The sequence below is a fragment of the Heterodontus francisci genome, chromosome 14 (genome assembly GCF_036365525.1).
Source record: "Heterodontus francisci isolate sHetFra1 chromosome 14, sHetFra1.hap1, whole genome shotgun sequence".
Taxonomy (NCBI): domain Eukaryota; kingdom Metazoa; phylum Chordata; class Chondrichthyes; order Heterodontiformes; family Heterodontidae; genus Heterodontus; species Heterodontus francisci.
In genome coordinates, this window is record NC_090384.1 from 105,382,001 (window position 1) to 105,402,248 (window position 20,248).

General features: G+C 41.1%; 1 protein-coding gene across 8 annotated transcripts in view; it reads right to left on the minus strand.

Moving 5' to 3' along the window:
• The window catches only part of LOC137377198 (F-actin-monooxygenase mical2-like), a 324,020-nt gene that overhangs the window by 45,792 nt on the left and 257,980 nt on the right, over nt 1-20,248 (minus strand). For all 8 annotated transcript variants that reach the window (XM_068046689.1, XM_068046680.1, XM_068046684.1 and 5 more), the window contains 3 exons: nt 14,118-14,298; nt 9,259-9,440; nt 4,749-4,823 (listed from right to left, as the gene is read on the minus strand). In XM_068046689.1, coding sequence (XP_067902790.1) covers nt 4,749-4,823; nt 9,259-9,440; nt 14,118-14,298 — 438 coding nt within the window. The remainder of the gene's footprint in view (nt 1-4,748; nt 4,824-9,258; nt 9,441-14,117; nt 14,299-20,248) is intronic.

Sequence of the window (20,248 nt, forward strand, 5' to 3'; positions counted from 1 at the left end):
TTTAAGTTGAGGGGTGATAGATATAGGACAGATGTCAGAGGTAGTTTCTTTACTCAGGGAGTAGTAGGGGCGTGGAACGCCCTGCCTGCAGCAGTACTAGACTCGCCAACTTTAAGGGCATTTAAGTGGTCATTGGATAGACATATGGATGAAAATGGAATAGTGTAGGTCAGATGGTTTCACAGGTCGGCGCAACATCGAGGGCCGAAGGGCCTGTACTGCGCTGTAATGTTCTAATTCTAATTCTAACTCTCAATGTATAACTTTTCTTTATGTATAATTCCTCTTTATGTAAAATTCCTCTTTATGTATAATTCCTCTTTATGTAAAATTCCTCTTTCTGTATAATTCCTCTTTATGTAAAACTCCTCTTTATGGATAATTCCTCTTTATGTAAAATTCCTCTTTATGTATAATTCCTCTTTATGTAAAATTCCTCTTTATGTAAAACTCCTCTTTATGGATAATTCCTCTTTATGTAAAATTCCTCTTTATGTAAAATTCCTCTTTATGTATAATTCCTCTTTATGTAAAATTCCTCTTTATTTATAATTCCTCTTTATGTAAAATTCCTCTTTATGTATAATTCCTCTTTATGTAAAATTCCTCTTTATGTATAATTCCTCTTTATGTATAACTCTTCTTTATGTACAATTCCTCTTTATGTAAAATTCCTCTTTATGTATAATTCCTCTTTATGTAAAATTCCTCTTTATTTATAATTCCTCTTTATGTAAAATTCCTCTTTATGTAAAATTCCTCTTTATGTATAATTCCTCTTTATGTAAAATTCCTCTTTATGTATAATTCCTCTTTATGTATAATTCCTCTTTATGTATAACTCTTCTTTATGTAAAATTCCTCTTTATTTATAATTCCTCTTTATGTATAATTCCTCTTTATGTATAATTCCTCTTTATGTATAATTCCTCTTTATGTAAAATTCCTCTTTATGTATAATTCCTCTTTATGTATAATTCCTCTTTATGTATAACTCTTCTTTATGTAAAATTCCTCTTTATTTATAATTCCTCTTTATGTATAATTCCTCTTTATGTAAAATTCCTCTTTATGTATAATTCCTCTTTATGTAAAATTCCTCTTTATGTATAATTCCTCTTTATGTAAAATTCCTCTTTATGTATAATTCCTCTTTATGTATAACTCTTCTTTATGTACAATTCCTCTTTATGTAAAATTCCTCTTTATGTATAATTCCTCTTTATGTAAAATTCCTCTTTATTTATAATTCCTCTTTATGTAAAATTCCTCTTTATGTATAATTCCTCTTTATGTAAAATTCCTCTTTATGTATAATTCCTCTTTATGTATAATTCCTCTTTATGTATAACTCTTCTTTATGTAAAATTCCTCTTTATTTATAATTCCTCTTTATGTATAATTCCTCTTTATGTAAAATTCCTCTTTATGTATAATTCCTCTTTATGTAAAATTCCTCTTTATGTATAATTCCTCTTTATGTATAATTCCTCTTTATGTAAAATTCCTCTTTATGTAAAATTCCTCTTTATGTAAAATTCCTCTTTATTTATAATTCCTCTTTATGTAAAATTCCTCTTTATGTATAACTCTTCTTTATGTATAACTCTTCTTTATGTAAAATTCCTCTTTATGTAAAATTCCTCTTTATGTATAATTCCTCTTTATGTAAAATTCCTCTTTATTTATAATTCCTCTTTATGTATAACTCTTCTTTATGTATAATTCCTCTTTATGTAAAATTCCTCTTTATTTATAATTCCTCTTTATGTATAACTCTTCTTTATGTAAAATTCCTCTTTCTGTATAATTCCTCTTTATGTAAAATTCCTCTTTATTTATAATTCCTCTTTATTTATAATTCCTCTTTATTTATAATTCCTCTTTATTTAAAATTCCTCTTTATGTATAATTCCTCTTTCTGTATAATTCCTCTTTATGTAAAATTCCTCTTTATGTATAATTCCTCTTTATGTATAATTCCTCTTTATGTAAAATTCCTCTTTATGTATAATTCCTCTTTCTGTATAATTCCTCTTTATGTAAAATTCCTCTTTATTTATAATTCCTCTTTATTTATAATTCCTCTTTATGTAAAATTCCTCTTTATGTATAATTCCTCTTTATGTAAAATTCCTCTTTATGTATAATTCCTCTTTCTGTATAATTCCTCTTTATGTATAATTCCTCTTTATGTAAAATTCCTCTTTATTTATAATTCCTTTTTATGTAAAATTCCTCTTTATGTATAATTCCTCTTTCTGTATAATTCCTCTTTATGTAAAATTCCTCTTTATTTATAATTCCTCTTTATGTAAAATTCCTCTTTATGTATAATTCCTCTTTCTGTATAATTCCTCTTTATGTAAAATTCCTCTTTATGTATAATTCCTCTTTATGTATAATTCCTCTTTCTGTATAATTCCTCTTTATGTATAACTCTTCTTTATGTAAAATTCCTCTTTATGTATAATTCCTCTTTCTGTATAATTCCTCTTTATGTAAAATTCCTCTTTATGTATAATTCCTCTTTATGTAAAATTCCTCTTTATTTATAATTCCTTTTTATGTAAAATTCCTCTTTATGTATAATTCCTCTTTATGTAAAATTCCTCTTTATGTATAATTCCTCTTTATGTATAATTCCTCTTTATGTAAAATTCCTCTTTATGTATAATTCCTCTTTATTTATAATTCCTCTTTATGTAAAATTCCTCTTTATGTATAATTCCTCTTTATGTAAAATTGCTCTTTATGTATAATTCCTCTTTATGTATAATTCCTCTTTATGTAAAATTCCTCTTTATGTATAATTCCTCTTTCTGTATAACTCTTCTTTATGTAAAATTCCTCTTTATGTATAATTCCTCTTTATGTATAACTCTTCTTTATGTAAAATTCCTCTTTATGTATAATTCCTCTTTATGTAAAATTCCTCTTTATGTATAATTCCTCTTTATGTATAATTCCTCTTTCTGTATAACTCTTCTTTATGTAAAATTCCTCTTTATGTATAATTCCTCTTTATGTAAAATTCCTCTTTATGTATAATTCCTCTTTCTGTATAATTCCTCTTTATGTAAAATTCCTCTTTATGTATAATTCCTCTTTATGTAAAATTCCTCTTTATGTATAATTCCTCTTTATGTATAATTCCTCTTTATGTAAAATTCCTCTTTATGTATAATTCCTCTTTATGTAAAATTCCTCTTTATTTATAATTCCTCTTTATGTATAACTCTTCTTTATGTAAAATTCCTCTTTATGTAAAATTCCTCTTTATGTATAATTCCTCTTTCTGTATAATTCCTCTTTATGTATAATTCCTCTTTATGTAAAATTCCTCTTTATGTATAATTCCTCTTTATGTATAACTCTTCTTTATGTATAAATCCTCTTTATGTGCAACTCTGCTTTATGTACAAGTCTTTATACCTCTTTGTTGGGCTACCCTGAAAAGACGAATACTTGGCCAGTCATCTTGCCAGGAGGACCTTCCGTCAACATAGATTGATCATCCATTGGCAGTTTTATGTATCGTTATCGCTTGTAATATTATTGATGTACTGCTCTCAAGGTTTTTTTTTAGAACTAACTTTAGTTTGTGTTATTGCGGTGGTTTTGAATCTGTCTTGAAGATAGAATAAAATCTTACAGATGAAACTTGTGTGCATCCTGTGTAATTTCTCATAAATCTCAACTAAAGGAATCGTAAACCTGTAACCTCCAGGATTTGGTTCCTCCACAACTTACTAAGAAGTGCCTGACGCACTGGAATGGAATCTAATCTTCCTTTACCTAACAGCACTGTGGGAGAAAGGTGGTCCTCCACCACCTTCTCAAGAGCAACTAGGGATGGGCAATAAATGCTCACCTTGCCAGTGATGGCCACGTTATGAGACTCAATTAAAAGCAAATGGCCCTGTTGGCAGCTGTGGCTCGTTAGGTAGCACTCTCACCTTTGAGTCAGAAGCTAATGGGATCAAGTCCCACTCCAGGACTTGAGCACAAAATCTAGGCTGATGCTGCCAGGGCAACACTGAGCGAGTGCTGCCTTGCTTCAGATAAATTGTCATACCTGACCCCTACTTGTTCTGGTGGATGTTAAAGATACCACAGTGCTACTATAAGAGGAGTTCATGATCAAAATGAATAATTGATGCCTATGGGATCTTGCTGTGTACTCATGTCCAATGGATCCCACAACTGCCTATATAACAAGATTCACTGCACGTTAATAGTAAATGATTGTATGTGAAGTGTGTTGAGGTGTTTCCCCCAGGTGGGATAAGGAACATACAGCTTCATAAACAGAAATATTAGTCTCTTTGTCAAACTGCAGTTGGCATGTTTGGATCCTTGATATAGACTAAACAACTTTGTCAAAATAGTGATAATTGAAATAAAATATAACGTATACGTGCTTCGTATAATTATATCTCAATGAACAAATAATTTCATTTGTCTTGTCCCTTTAACGTAGTGAAATGTCCCAAGACTCTTCAGAGGAGCAATTATCAGGCAGATAAGAAGATATTAGGACAGGTGACCAAAAGCTTGGTCAAAGAGGTAGAATTTAAAGGAGGAGAGAGAGAGGCGGAGAGGTTTCGGGAGGGAATTCCAGAGCTTAGCACCCAGGCAGCTGAAGGCACGGCCACCAATTTTTGGAGAGATTAAAATTGGGGATGCTGAACAGTAAGCACCAAGTATGAAAATGATGACCAATTTAATAATGTGTCTGTCCTTACTGGTCTGGATTTTCTTCCTCCATTTCTCTTGCCTGTTTATTGTTGGAGCATTGAAGCTATAAGCTCGTCTTAGTGCTGAAACATAAAACAGAAAACACAAATAGTTGGTTACAGAAATCTTTAGTGTGAAAGAGTCAATAAAAAACGATTAAAATAACTTCTATATAGAGCCCTAGACAATCAGCCACAGCATCACATACAGGTGAGTCAGGACCAAGTGTAGTCTTTGAGTAGTGTGGGCTTAGTGGGTAGGGGATAATTGGACCGAAGGAAGCACATTTATCTCAGCTCCAATTTGGAAGACAAATGACCTTTCCTTATTTTTATATTTCCATTGTAAATTTATATGTCAACATCTATAATGGGAATTCCCTATGTAAACTTGTCACGCTGTAATTACAACCTCCTGCCAGTGGAGACATTGCTGGATTTCTAATACAAATAGAATGACAGGATGTGTGAACAGATGTAACCATTAATATATTCTAGATGATAGATAGCAGTGTGGTGAAATACAGTACCAGTTCCCTATATAAAGGCAGTACTGTCAGCTATGGCTCAGTGGACATCTCTCTTGCTCCTGAATGAGAAGGTTATGGGTTTAAGTCTCACTCTTACTTGAGGGAATACTGAGAGAGTGCTGCGCTGTCAGTGGTGGTGTCTTTTGGGGGGAGACAGCGGAGCAGAAGTAATATGGCAGAGTTAGTAATCCAGAGACTCAGGCTAATGCCCTGGGGACACAAGTTCAAATGGCAGCTGATGGAATTAAAAAAAACTCGGGCTGTTCTCTTTAGAACAAAGGAGATTGAGGGGAGATTTAATAGAAATGAACAAGATTATGACAGAATTAGATAAGTTAGACAGGGGAAAAAGTGTTTCCATGAACTAATGGTACAAGGACGAGGGGCACAGATTGAAGGATGCAGGGGGAATATGGGGACGAACTTTTTTACACAGCGGGTGGTAATGATCTGGAACTCACTGCCCACAAGGGTGATGGAAGCGGAGAAAATCAATGACTTCACGAGGAAACTGGATGGCCACTTGAAGGAAATAGACTTGCAGGACGACGGGGATCGAGCGGGGGAGCGAGACTGACTGGATAGCTCCGCTGTGAGCCAGCACTGACCTGATGGGCTGAATGACTTTCTTCGGTGCAGTAAATGACTCTATGACTGTACGGCAAAAGTACTTCATTGGCTGTAAAGCACTTCTGCGGGTGCTGAAAGATGCTAGAGAAATGCTCGTGTTTCCTTCTTTTAGATCCAGAGCAATAACCTCGTCTGGTGAGGGGGAATCTAGAACTTGGTGACATAACCTTAAAAGTAAAGCGAGACCATTCATGAATGAAATCAGGATGCACTTCTACAGACAAATGGGAGTGGAAAACTGGAACTCCTCCACCAAAAAGCTGCTGAGGCCAGGGCTCAACTGAAAATTTCAAGACTGAGATTACAAAAACTTTGTTCGGTGAAGTTATCAAGGAATATGGAGCAAAGGCAGGTAAATGGAGTTGAGACACAAATCAATCATAATCTAATGAATGGCGGAACAGGTTCGAGGGGCTGAATGGTCTCCTCCTCTTCCTGTTAATACAGTGGGGAGGGGGTAAATTTCCACGGGCAGCTCTTCTGCCCAAGTTACAGAGGACAATTGGGAGAGAAAATTCACCCCCTCCCCCTGCCTTAACACATCTCTCTGAAACAGTGGTACAAGGACAAGGAATGAAGTATGGTGACTGTTGACACGGGGTCAAATGTGACAGTGATTTAACACACTGCAAGATTCCACAAATGGTGGTGAGTTGAATGACCCAATTAAGTTATTTTCGGTGGGGATGTTCGTGGCGGAGACGGTGGCTGCTGCTTGTAGAGCATTCACCCGAGGCCCTGGAACCAGGTCACAGGTAAGTCTCAGCAGGAGGGGTTTCGCAGTGTGTGGGGCTGGGCGGAGGGAGGAGGGGGCAGGGGGGGGGGGTGCGAGGGTCATGGTGTGGAAGGGGGGGGGTCGGCAGCAAGGGCAGAGGAGTTTATGGTCAAAATAAATCATTGGTGCCCATGGGATCCTACTGTGTACCCATGTCCAATGGTTCCCACAATTGCCTGTATAACAAGATTCACTGCACGTTAATAGTAAATGATTGAAGTGTGTTGAGGTGTTTCCCACAGGTGAGAAATGGAACAAACTGCTTCATAAACAGAAATATCATTCTCTTTGTCAGGGTGCAGTTGGCAAGTTTGGATCCTTGATATAAATTAACCAACTTAAACTGCACTTAACAAAGTACTGAAAATAGTGACAATTGAAATAAAATATATGTTAATGTATATGTGCTTCATATTATCATAACTCATTAAATAACAACTTGCATTTATATATTGAACAGGTCGCTGGAAGGAATTGGCTCCTGCGCTTCCTACCACAGTGTGGAAATGTCAGTGAGACAGATCATTCACTTGAGAAACAGCAACTCTGGCAGGTCAAAGACTCCCCCCTTCCCACCCCCTGCACTGCCTGCAGTGTCTGTCTCTAATTTCTCCAGGACCTCATCCCTCCCTGTCTCTGTAATCTCCTCCAGCCCGACAATCCTCCCAGATCTCGGAGCTTCTTCAATTCTGGCTTCTTGCGCCTCCCTGATTTTACTCGCTCCACCATTGGCGGCCGTGCCTTCAGCTGGCTGGGCGTTAAGCTCTGGAATTCTGGAATTCCCTGTGTAAACCTTTCTGTCTCTCTATCTCTCTCTCTCCTCCTTTAAGATGCTCATTAAAATCTACCTCTTTGACTAAGGTCACCTGTCTTAATATCTCCTTATTTGTCTCAGTGTCAAATTTTGTTTGATAATTGTTCTTGTGAAGTGCCTTGGGATGTTTTATTATGTTAAAGGCACTATATAAATGCAAGTTGTTGTTGTTGGAGTGGAGCTTGAACCCACAATCTTTGGACTCAGAGACGATAAACTGGACCAAGTGGAGGCTTTCGAGTTGTCCTGTCTCTGCCTGAATGCACATTTGAAGCTGCTTTGCCATGACACAGAAAGAGAGTTATAACTGCAGCTTTTAAAAGCATCAATTATTACCCTTTGTCCTTTACAGAACGAATATTGGGAGCGAATGGGCGTAGTTGCTTGATTTTGCCACTAGATGGTAATTTAGTTCACGAAATCTTCACTCGCAATGTCTGCAGAAAATGAAAGACTTGCATTTCTATAGCGCCTATCATAACATCAGGACGTCCCAAAGCGTTTCACAGCAATTAAGTATTTATTGAAGTGTAGTCACTGCCGTAATGTAGGAAGTGCACACAGTAAGATCCCACAAACGGCAATGTGATAACGAGCAGATCACCTGTTTCAGTGATGTTAGTTGGGGGAGAAATATTAGCCAGAACTCCTCTGCTCTTCTTTGGAATAGTGTCTGTGGGATCCTTTACATCTACCTGAGAGGGCAGACGGGGCCTCGGTTTAATGTCTCATTTGAAAGACGCACCTGCAACAGTGCAGCACTCCCTCAGTACTGCACTGGGAGTGTCAGCCTGGATTTTGTGCTCAAGTTTCGGAACTGGGACTTGAACCCACAACCTTCTGAATCAGAACTGAGAGAGTGTCACCACACAGAATGAAACATCAGTGACAGTGTGAAATGGTCTCATGCTGCAAAATGTTCCGACAACAATAATTCAGCCTGTGCTACAAGACGGAAGTTAGTTTTTCCTGCAAGTATCAATCGTTTAATTCTAAAGCTGTGTGACTCTTATCTCTGCCAATTAATTGACATTAGACAAACCACAATAGGAGAAGCAATAGAATCTCACAGCACAGAAGGAGACCATTCGGCCCATCGTGCCTGTGCTGGCTCTTTGAAGGAGTTACCAATTAGTCCCACTCCCCTGCTCTATCCCCATAACCCTATAAATGTTTCCCCTTCATGTATTTATCCGATTTCCTTTTGAAAGTTACTATTGAATCTACTTCCACTGCCCTTTCAGGCAGCGCATTCCAGATCACAACAACTCGCTGTGTAAAAAATAATTCTCCTCCTCTCCCCCTCTGGTTCGTTTGTCAATGTTACTTTGTTTGTGAGTGTATTCGCCTTCTTAACTTTCCTGATCTTGATAAACTTCCCATTTCTTTATTTGGGAGTGTGGGACAGGGGGCTCCTGCTGGAATATCCCCCTGTACAAAGAATCATGACACGGATTTTTAACCGCAGTTTTGAAGTGATCGGGTGAATGAGAGTGAAGGTATGGACAGCCGTAAAGAATTTTACTCTAAGGATGGTGAAAATCACAGGATTGTAGGGTGATAGTCTCACTCTGTGAGAGTTGTACAGTCAACTTCGCCTCATCCATCAAATCCTGTTGATACAGGAAAAGCAATTTAATGAGATAACATCTGCGTTCAAAGGTCCACTTTATGCATTCCATCAACAGCCAGCATTAAAGGGTTCTGGGAGTATGGCGGGGGGAGTGCATGGTAAAATGGCAAATTCTGAAGTTGACCAGCCAGCTTTACCTTCCTGAGCCTTGGACTTTGAGTTGGGTTGACCAGCCTTTGATTCCTCTATACGCTCCATTGCTTGGCCCCTCTGATTCAGCCCATTGGCCATTGGTCCTGATAAGGAGGCTCCGGGGTTGGAGGGAACCAAAGCTTCATGGTCGGAGGGGTCGGCGTGAGGTTCTGTCTCGGCTTCGGAGCTGTTCAGGTGGAAACATAAGGAGAAAAGGAATTGGGAGACCTAATTAATTAAGGCCCAGGTTAAGTTACCACCAACACAGATACGTGGAGATGTAAAGTGTAGTTCCTTAGTATTAAACTGAAGTTAATGAAATAGTGTAGAACCCCGCATTTGAAACTGGAATCAGTGACCCAGCTTCAACATCAACAACAGCTTGCATTTATATAGCGCCTTTTCAGAGAGCGAAATCTCCCAAGACGTTTCACAGGAGCAGCTTGCCTTTCAAGCCCATGACCTCTACCACCTAGAAGGACAAGGGCAGCAGACACATGGGGACACCACCACCTGCAAGTTCTCCTCCAAGCCACACAGCATCCTGACTTGGAAATATATCCCTATTCCTTCATCATCACTCGGTCAAAATCATTTTAGTTAAATTAATTACATAGCTCTTTCAAAGAGCCAGCACAGGTCCAATGGGCAGAATGGATTCCTCCTCTGCTGTATTTCTTTCCTCTTATATTCAATAAAAACACATGCAGTGCTCACTGACCTACTGGCCTTGCCCATCCCTATCTCTGTAATCTCCTCCAGACCTACAACCCTCTGAGATCTCTGCACACCTCGAATTCTAGCCTCATGCTTACCCCCAATTTCCATCACTCCACCATTGGTGGCCATCTTTCAGCTAGCTAGGCCATAAACTCTGGAATTCCCCCCCTAAACCTCTCTCTCTCTCTCTCTCGTCCTTTAAGACACTCCTCAAAACCTACCCCTTTGACCAAGAATTGGTTCATCTGTCCGAATCTCACGTTATGTGTCTCAGATTCCAATTTTGTCTGATAACGCTCCTATGAAGCGCCTTGGGACATTTTACTACATGAAAGGCGCTAAATAAATGAAGATTCTTATTGTTGTACGTCTTAGGTGATCGGATGATCCATTCCTTAGAAAACAATGCAGCACCTAAGTTGTTCATGATCTAATTGAATAGTGGGACAGGTTTGAGGGGCTGAATGGCCATAAGCAATGCCCTGGTGGGTCCTTTAGGACAATAAATAAAAACAAAGCATTTGAGAATGCCTCCGTTCTACTCCATTCTACAAAGTGCAAAAGATATTTTGTCTAGTGTCTGCCATAGTATTTAGATGTGCATTTTTGAGCCTCTGGTTCTACTAATCTGTCTACTAAAGTCCAGTTCCTAATATAAATTCAACCTGATCTCCCAAGGTCTGTGGAGGCACAAAGAATCTGCGAGATTAATTTCTAAACAGTATATTCACCAGCTCCCAGACCGTATGACTCATTTCTGACTTCAATTTAATCAGGAATGAGTTCACTGGCTATGTTAAATGATCTGATGTCAATGAAGCTACAGGTTTTTGGAAGCGAGCCTATGAAACATCTGAGTGAGTCACTGAAAAGAGTAATGCTGTTCTCAACTCGATCACCACAAGTTCAGGCTTGATTTCAAGAGGCTGATTCCTCTCTGTGTTTAAAACCTTACACAAATGTTGGATTTAGTGACCAGGTGCTCCTGCCCCGAGGATGTCATTAACAATAAACAAAGCACAATAGGGGTCTAGAATCATAGAATCGAGGTTTGATGTCTCAACACTTTCTCAGGATGGCCCAAAGCACTTCACAACCGATGAAGTTAGTCACTCTTGATAGGTAGGGAAATGCAGCAGCCAATTTGGGAACAGCAAGATCCCATAAACAGCAGCTTATCACATAGGACGATATATGGTGAAATGGGCAGTCACGTGGCAGATACAATTTAACGCAGAGAAGTGGGAAGTGATACATTTTGGTAGGAAGAATGAGGAGAAGCAGTATAATCTAAATAATACAAGATGCAGGAACAGAGAGACCTGGGGGTATAAGCACACAAATCTTTGAAGGCGGAAGGGCAAGTTGAGAAGGCTGTTGAAAAAGCAAACAGGATCCTTGGCTTTATTCGAGGAATAGAGTAGAAAAGCGTGGAAGTTATACAAAAACTTTATAAATCATCAGTTAGGCCTCGGCTGGAGTATTGTGTCCAATTCTTGGCACCACACTTTCGGAAGGATGTCAAGGCCTTAGAGAGGATCTGGAGGAGATTTACCAGAATGATAGCAGGGATGAGGGACTTCAGTTAAATGAAGAGCCTGGAGAAGCTGGGATTGTTCTCCTTAGAGCAGAGAGGGTTAAGAGGAGATTTAAAAGAGATGTTCAACATCATAAAGTGTTTTGATAGAGTAAATAAAGAGAAACATTTTCCACTGGCAGGAGGGTTAGTAACCAGAGGACACAGATTTAAAGTAATTGGCAAAGGAGGCAGAGGGGAGATGAGGAGAATATTTTTACGCAGTGAGTTGTTGTGATCTGGAACGCGCTGCCTGAAAGGGCGGAGGAAGCAGATTCAATAGTAACTTTCAAAAGGGAATTGGATAAATACTTGAAGGGGAAATTTTTGCAGGGCTGTGGGGAAAGAACAGGGGGGAGTGGAACTAATTGGATTGCTCTTTCAAAGATCCAGCACACGCATGATGGGCCAAATGGCCTCCTTCTGCGCATTCCAGATAACCACTCACTGCGTAAAAATATTCTCCTCATCTCCCCTCTGCCTCCTTTGCCAATTACCTTAAATCTGTGTCCTCTGGTTACTAACCCTCCTGCCAGTGGAAAATGTTTCTCTTTATTTACTCTATCAAAATCTTTCATGATTTTGAGCCCTTTATTAAAACTCCTGCTTAACCATCTCTGCTCTAAGGAGAACAATCCCAGCTTCTCCAGGCTCTTCATTTAACTGAAGTCCCTCATCCCTGCTATCATTCTGGTAAATCTCCTCCAGATCCTCTCTAAGGCCTTGACATCCTTCCGAAAGTGTGGTGCCAAGAATTGGACACAATACTCCAGCCGAGGCCTAACTGATGATTTATAAAGTTTTTGTATAACTTCCACACTTTTCTACTCTATTCCTCTAATAAAGCCAAGGATCCTGTTTGCTTTTTCAACAGCCTTCTCAACTTGCCCTTCCACCTTCAATGATTTGTGTGCTTATACCCCCAGGTCTCTCTGTTCCTGCATCCTCTTTAAAATTGTATTATTTAGATTATACTGCTTCTCGTCGTTTTGCCTACCAAAATGTATCACTTCCCACTTCTCTGCGTTAAATTGTACCTGCCACGTGACTGCCCATTTCACCATATATCGTCCTATGTGATAAGCTGCTGTTTATGGGATCTTGCTGATCCCATATTGGTTCCCAAATTGGCTGCTGCATTTCCCTACCTAACAAGAGTGACTAACTTAAAATAAAAGCAAAATACTGCATATGCTGGAAATCTGAAATAAAAACAAGAAATGCTGGAAATACTCAGCAGGTCTGGCAGCATCTGTGGAGAGAGAAGTAGAGTTAACGTTTCAGGTCAGTGACCCTTCTTCAGAACTAGAGTGACTAACTTCATTGGTTGAGAAGCGCTTTGGGCCATCCTGCGAAAATGTTGAGACATCAGTCTAAGACCCCAGTCTGACTGGTCAGGTGAATAGTAAAGATTCGACGACACTATTTTGAAGAAAAGCAGGTGCGTTATCCCTGGGGTCCTGACCAATATTTATCCCTCAATCAACATCACTAAAAATAGGTTAACTGGTTAATTATTTCATCACCGTTTGTGGGATCTTGCTGTGCACGAATTGGCTGCTGCGTTTGGTACAAAACCCCACAGGGACTGCACATTGGAAATTATTCATTTGCTGTGAAGATATTTTGGGATATTGAAGAGATGTTAAAGGAATTGTATAAATTCAAACTCTTTCTTCCTTTGTGTCATTCTGTGGAATGTCAGGAGCAGTTTGCAGAAAAAGATGCAGAATATCATTCAGAGACCGCTCCTGCCATGATTGCTGAGGATATCAGAGAAATTTGGTTCCCCAGCCACTCAAGGAAGCCAACTTACAGCAACTGGTATAACTCCAGTCCAATAATAGAAGATTAAAGGGTGCTCCAATTGAGGTGCTTAAGATGATTAAAGGCGTTTTTCGGGTAGATAGAGAGAAACTATTTCCTCTGGTGCAGAGATTCCAGAATAAGGGGGAAATCCCTCAAAACTAGACTGAGGGCATTCAGGGGTCATGCCAGGAAGCACTCCTCCACACAAAGGGTAGTGGAAATCTGGAACTCTCTCCACCAAAAAGCTGCTGGGGCTGGGAGTGGGATCATTGATATGTTCAAAACTGAGAGTTGTAGGTTTTTGGTGGGTAAGGGTTATACAACCAAGGAGGGCAAACAGAGTTATGATGCAGGTGAGCCATGATCTAATTGAATGATGGAACAGGTGTGAGGGGCTGAATGACCTCCTACTGTTCCTAAATTTGCAGGTACACTAACATTCCACAGCACAGAATTGCAGGGCGAAGGAGAAACAGCATGAGGAAGTGAGACTAATTTTACAGCTCTCTCAAAGCGCTATGATGGGTTGAATGGTCTCCTTCAGTTCTGCATCATTCTATGATTCTACAGCTTCATTGCATAAGTGACCATTAATACATATTTTTAAAATCGGGCTTTGAGTTGAGGGATTCATGTTGGTGCAGCCAAACCTCCTTCCCCTCAGTGCGAAACATGCAGGCTTCTGAGGGCAGAGCAGGTCAATGAGGAAAAGCACTGAATGTCACCTTCAGTACAAAGTACGGATAACATCATAAATACCTGCTCCCATCACTATTCACCGTGACTCGGATTGCCAGGAGGTTCTGCTCAACAAGGTCTACAGCTGGAGATCTTAAAGGTGAGTGTCTCTCCAGGGTGGGGCGTGTTTCACTCAGATTAGCATCTCCAGATGCACATTTAGTCCTTTTACTGCCACTTGATCCAGACTGGAGTGGATAAACTGCCAAAGAAATGACAAGGGACATAGTCATCAATAACCCTCTGAGATTTACCAATGAAGGATTGGGTCCATGATGATATTTAGCTCATCCTGGAATGCTGACTAACGATTGCCCGCAGATTATTAGCCTTTATATTCAGTATTTTTGCCCCTGATTTTTAGGAAGGAGGAGGGTGCAGGACTTTCCAACAAGCATTAAGCGCGTGAACACAGAGACACAAAACTTAATGGCCTTGATTGTTGTAACCCAGGCCCGAGCTGCTACTTTAACCTCAGACCTGAAATGGGGCAGCAGAGACTTTTTCCCCATCAGCTCAAACCCGACGGGAGGGGGGAGCATAAGAAATAGGAGCCAGAGTAGGCCATTCAGCCCCTTGAGCCTGCTCGACATTTCAGTAAGATCATGGCTGATCTTCTACCTCAACTTCATCTTCCTGCACTATCCCCATATCCTTTAATTCCCTTAGTACCCAAAAAATCTATCGATCTCTGTCTTCAATATACTCAATGACTGAGCATCTGCAGCTCTCTGGGGTCGAGAATTCCAAAGATTCACAACCCTCTGAGTGAAGAAACTTCTCCTCATCTCAGTCCTAAATGACAAACCCCTTATTCTGAGATTGTGACCCCGTGTTCTAGACAATCCAGGGATAACAGCCTCTCCGCATCTACCCTGCCAAGCCCCTTAAGAATTTTACAAGTTTCAATGAGATAACCTCCCCTTCTTCTAAACTCCAGAGAATATAAGCCCATTCTACACAACCCAAAGAGAACCAGGGAAACCCCCGGAAGGAAGCTTTTAACAATTTGTTAATGTTTCCTGGTGGGTCAGAAGGGTCAGGAGACCTCCTGCAATGAAATCTTGGGCTCCTCCTTGACCTAGGCTTCCTTCCCAGCTCACTTCCATGGTCTCCTTGGGAGCACCCTCTCATTGCCCACCCCCACCATACCACTTACCTGACTGCAGGAGGGCCGATCCCGCGAGTTCTCTGCTCCAGCTTTCTTCCGCCCGAATTCCCGCTACTACCTGATAGCTGGGCTGCAATTTATCCCGGGTTCAGGCGGAAGTCCGATCCTGAATATGGAAATGTGACCCGGAAAATTAAAATCTCTCCAGGCCCTGACGTATGGGTTTGTCATTGATCCCAGGGCCGTTCACACAAACAGATAACCCATGTCAAATGTAAGGGGGTAGCACTGTTGCATCTGAGTCTGAAGGCTGTGGGTTCAAGTCCCACTCCAGAGATCTGAGCACAAAATCAAGGCTGACACTTGCCACAGTACTGAGGGAGTGCTACACTGTCAGAGGTGTCAGCTTTTGGATGAGACGTCAAACCAAGGCCCTGTCTGCCTTCTCAGGTCGACCTATATAATCCCATGGCACTATTGCAAAGAAATGCAGGGGAGTTCTCCACAGTGTCCTGGCCAATATTTATCTCCAAAGCAACATCACTAAAACAGATGATTTGATCATCATCTCATTGTTGCTTGCGTGAATTTGCTGAGGGCACATTGGCTGCTGTGTTTCCTACATGACAACGGTGACTACACTTCAAATGTACTTCATTGGCTGGAAAGTGCTTTGGATTGTCATGGAACATAGGAACAGGAGGCAACCTAATCCCACATACCCGCCTTTACCCCCATATCCTTCAATACCTGTGGTTAACAAAAATATGTCAATCTCAGATTTAAAATTAGCAATTGATCCAGCATCAATTGTCATTTGCAGAAGAGAGTTCCAAACTTCTACCACCCTTTGTGTGTAGAAATGTTTCCTAATTTCGCTGCTGAAAGATCTGGCTCTAATTTTTAGATGATGCCCCCTAGTCCGAGACTCCCCGACCAGCAGAAATAGTTTCTCTCTATCCACCCTACCAGTTCTGCTTAATATCTTGAAAACTTCGCTCAGAACACCCATTATCTTTCTAAGCTGGGTTTGTTCTCCTTAGAACAAAGGAGATTGAGGGGAGATTTCATTCAAATGTACAGGATTCTGACAGGCTTAGATAAGTTGGACAAGAAAAACGGTTCTCATGAACAAATGGCACAAGGACTAGGGGACACAGATTGAAAGTTTTGGGCAAGAGATGCAGGGGGAATATGAGGAAGCAGTTTTTTACACAGCGGGTGGTAATGACCTGGAACTCACTGCCCATAAGGGTGGTGGAAGCGGAGACGATCAATGACTTCACGAGGAAGTCAGATGGTCACCTGAGAGAAATAGACTTGCAGGGCTACAGTGATCGAGTGGGACTGACAGCATTGCCCCGTGGAGAGCTGGCAGGGCCTTGATGGGCCGAGTTTCCCCCTTCTGTGCCGTAAATGACTGTATGACTCTAAATTCCAGGGAATACAACGCTAGTCGGTTTAATCTCTTCTCGTAGCTTAGTGCTTGGTGTCCAGGTATCTTCTGGCAAATCTAAGCTGCAGATGAAATGCAAAAATGCAGATCTTCCATTCTTTCTTTTTAAAATTGAGGCCATTGAAACAGTTGCCCTCTGGCTGCGGAAACTGTACACCCAATCAGCCAAGAGCGTCATCTAGCTAAAGTTTCCTTTACCTGCCTCTCCATTTTTCTCCCTGCCTTTCTCTATCATGTTACTTTCTCCTGCTACAAATGCAGAGTGTTATATTGTAGAAGGGCCAATTTCACTTCAAATTTTGCTGCTTCATTCCTGCAGGTCCTGACTTTTATTTTGCTCCATTCTTGGGATGTGGACGCCACTGGAAAGGCTGGTATTTATTACTCATTCCTGGTTGCCCTGAGAAGCTGGTGGTGGACCTTCTTCTCGAACCACTGGTAGTGGGTTTGATACAACTGGCTGGGTCATTTCAGAGGCACAGTTAAGAGTCAGGCATATAGATGTGGGACTGCAGTCAGAGATTGGCCCAGATTGGGTAAGGACAAAAGCTTTCCCTCCGCCGAAGGAAATTACTGAACCATGGTGCGGTTTTTACAACAATGCCACAGCTTCATGATCACTTTTATTGATACCAGATTTTTATTTCCTTTTTTTAACTGAAGTAACTTCTTAAACCACCACCGTGGGATTTAAACTCACGTTCTTTAGATTATTAGTCCAGGAACATAGACACTACGCTATCCTGTAGCTCAGCTCAGTGTCTGTTCTCCCAGTGAGAGCCAGGACATTGAACACCAGCACAGAAGCACATGAGACAGCGCCACTGGGAGCAGTGGCCACTGCTAGTACTGCAAAGGCCTCCGACCCAGGCCCAGCACTGGAACCCCAGAGAAAAAGTAGATGAGGATGTGTAGCTGGGGCCTGTTCGGGACAAGGGGGAGGGGGCTCCCAGGCAGTGAATTGGTTCCCAGTGGGGGGTCCTCCGTGGGCCACAAATCACCCACGAAGGAGGCATGCCCCCCCCAAACGTGCAGGGAGGGCGCCTCGTTTCCTGCCCCCTGCCACTGCGGTGGCAGGAAGAGGCCCTTATTTGGCTTCTGGTCGGGAAGGCCGTAGTCGGCCTATTCCTCCTGCCCCCTCCAACCACCATCCCCCCCCCACTCCCCACCGGGAGAATCAGAACCGCCATTCCCGGAGTCGGGTTCTGTGCCGCTCCGATTCTCCGGCCACCCATACCACCCATGCCATCGGGAGGAGAACAAGATCCGGCCCGAAGGGTGAGAGGAGGCTTGTGTGCGGCATAAACACCAGCATCGACCAACTGAGCCGAATGGCCTGTTGTGGTTAAGGGGAGATTTATCTGACATGTTCAAAATGACGGGGGTTTTGATAGAGTAGATAATGAGAAATTGTTTCCACTTGGAGGAGAATTGGTCACCAGAAGACACAGATTTAAGATTTAAGCAAAAGAACCAGTGCGGGAGATAAGGAGAATTCTTTACACAGCGAGTTGTTGTGATCTGGAACGTGCTGCCTGAAAGTGGAAACAGATTCAATAGTAACTTTCAAAAGGGAATTGGATAAATACTTGAAAAGGAAAACAATTGCAGGACTATGGGGAAAGAGCAGGGGAGTGGGTGTAATTGGATAGCTCTTTCAAAGAGTTGGCACAGACACAATGGGTTGAATGGCCTCCTTCTGTGCTGTATCAATTTATGATTCTATGAAATACATCGGGTTGAGAGACGAAGTGAAAAGTGATGGAGACAAAGCAAGAGAGGGAAGGGGAGAGGAGAGGAGTGGTGGTGATGAGAGGCAAAGTGCTAGCACAGGTACGATGGGCCGAATAGCCTCCTGTGATGTATTGTTCGATGATTAGGTGGATCCTGATTTTTCTTTTTTGGAACTGGCTTTTTCACCAAGGTCAGAAAGTGAACCCATTCAGAAGACCAGCCAGTGAAGCCCTTGTCTGATCTCATCCTGGAGACCATTCAGGAGTTGTCATCCCTTTCCCAATCTACAGGACCAACCCAAAACACACCTGGTACAGAGTTCAGAGGGCAACTAAAGCCATTCTTGATACATATCTAGGATTGAAAATTATGCCAATTCCCAGGGGCCAGTTGATTGAGTTCCTGACTAAAGTCATCGAAACATAAGTCAAGACATTGACCCAGCCTGACCTGATCTGACCTCACCTTCCCTCCCTGGGGGCAGCAGAATTCAATCAGAGAAATCAGACTTCTCCTACACATAAAGATCTTGTTATTCTTTAAGTAAAATAGGACCTATCTCTGAGCCCTTCCCTAGACAGAAATCAAGATTACAACACAGAAATGGCCATTTGGCCAATCAATTTGGCAGGGGGATGGGAACCTGAGGGTAGTTTCAGATAGGACAAATTCAGAGCAGGGAGCGAGAGGCATAAAATTAGCTAGTGACTCTGAAAGACAGAAGAAGTAAAGGTTAAAAAGTGTGCAGCACAGGAATTTGGCAATTACAAGATATTTATCGAAATCCAAGGAGTATAGCAAATAAAGCCGATGAGCTGAGGGCACAGGTAGACACATGGCAACACAATATCTTTGCAATAATGGAAACTTGGCTTAAAGAGGGGCAGGAATGGCAACTCAACATCCCTGGATATAGAGTTTTAGGCAGGATAGAGAGGGGGATAAAAAAGGAGGGGGTGTAGCATTATTGGTTAAGGAAGATGTTGGTATTGTTCTTAATGAATACTTTGTGTCTGTCTTCACAAAAGAGGGGGACGATGTGGATACTGTAGTTAAGGAGGAGGAGTGTGAAGTATTGGAAGTGATAAACATAGGGATAGAGGACGTATTAATGGGATTAGCATCCTTGAAAGTTGATAAATCACCAGGGCCAGATGAAATGTACCCCAGGCTGTTAAAAGAAGCAAGATGGAAATAGTGGAAGGTCTGACCATCATTTTCCAGGCCTCACTGGATACAGGTGTGGTGCCGGAGGATTGGAGAATTACTAATGTTGTACCTCTTTTTAAAACGGAGCGAAGGATAGACTGAATAATTACAGGCCAATCAGTCAAACCTCAGTAGTGGGCAAATTATTAGAATCTATTCTGAGAGACAGGATAAACTGTCACTTAGAAAGGCACAGATTAATCAAGGATAGTCAGCATGAATTTGTTAAGGGAAGATCTTGTTTGACCAACTTGATCGAATGTTTTGAAGAAGTAACAAGGAAGATAGATGAGGGTAGTGTAGTTGATGTGATTTACATGAATTTTAGCAAGGATTTTGACAAGGTCTCACACGGCAGGCTGGTTTAAAAATAAAATCCCATGGGATCCAGGGAAATGAAGCAAGGTGGATACAATAAAAGCAAAATACTGCAGATGCTGGAAATCTGAAACAAAAACAAAAAGTGCTGGAAATACTCAGCAGGTCTGGCAGCATCTGTGGAGAGAGAAGCAAAGTTAACGTTTTAGGTCTGTGTCCTTTCATCAGAGCTGGCAAAGGTTAGAAAAGAATTAGGTTTTAAGCAAGTGAAGAGGATGGGGGAGAGAACAAAGGGGAAGGTGTTTGATGGGGCAGAGGGTGATT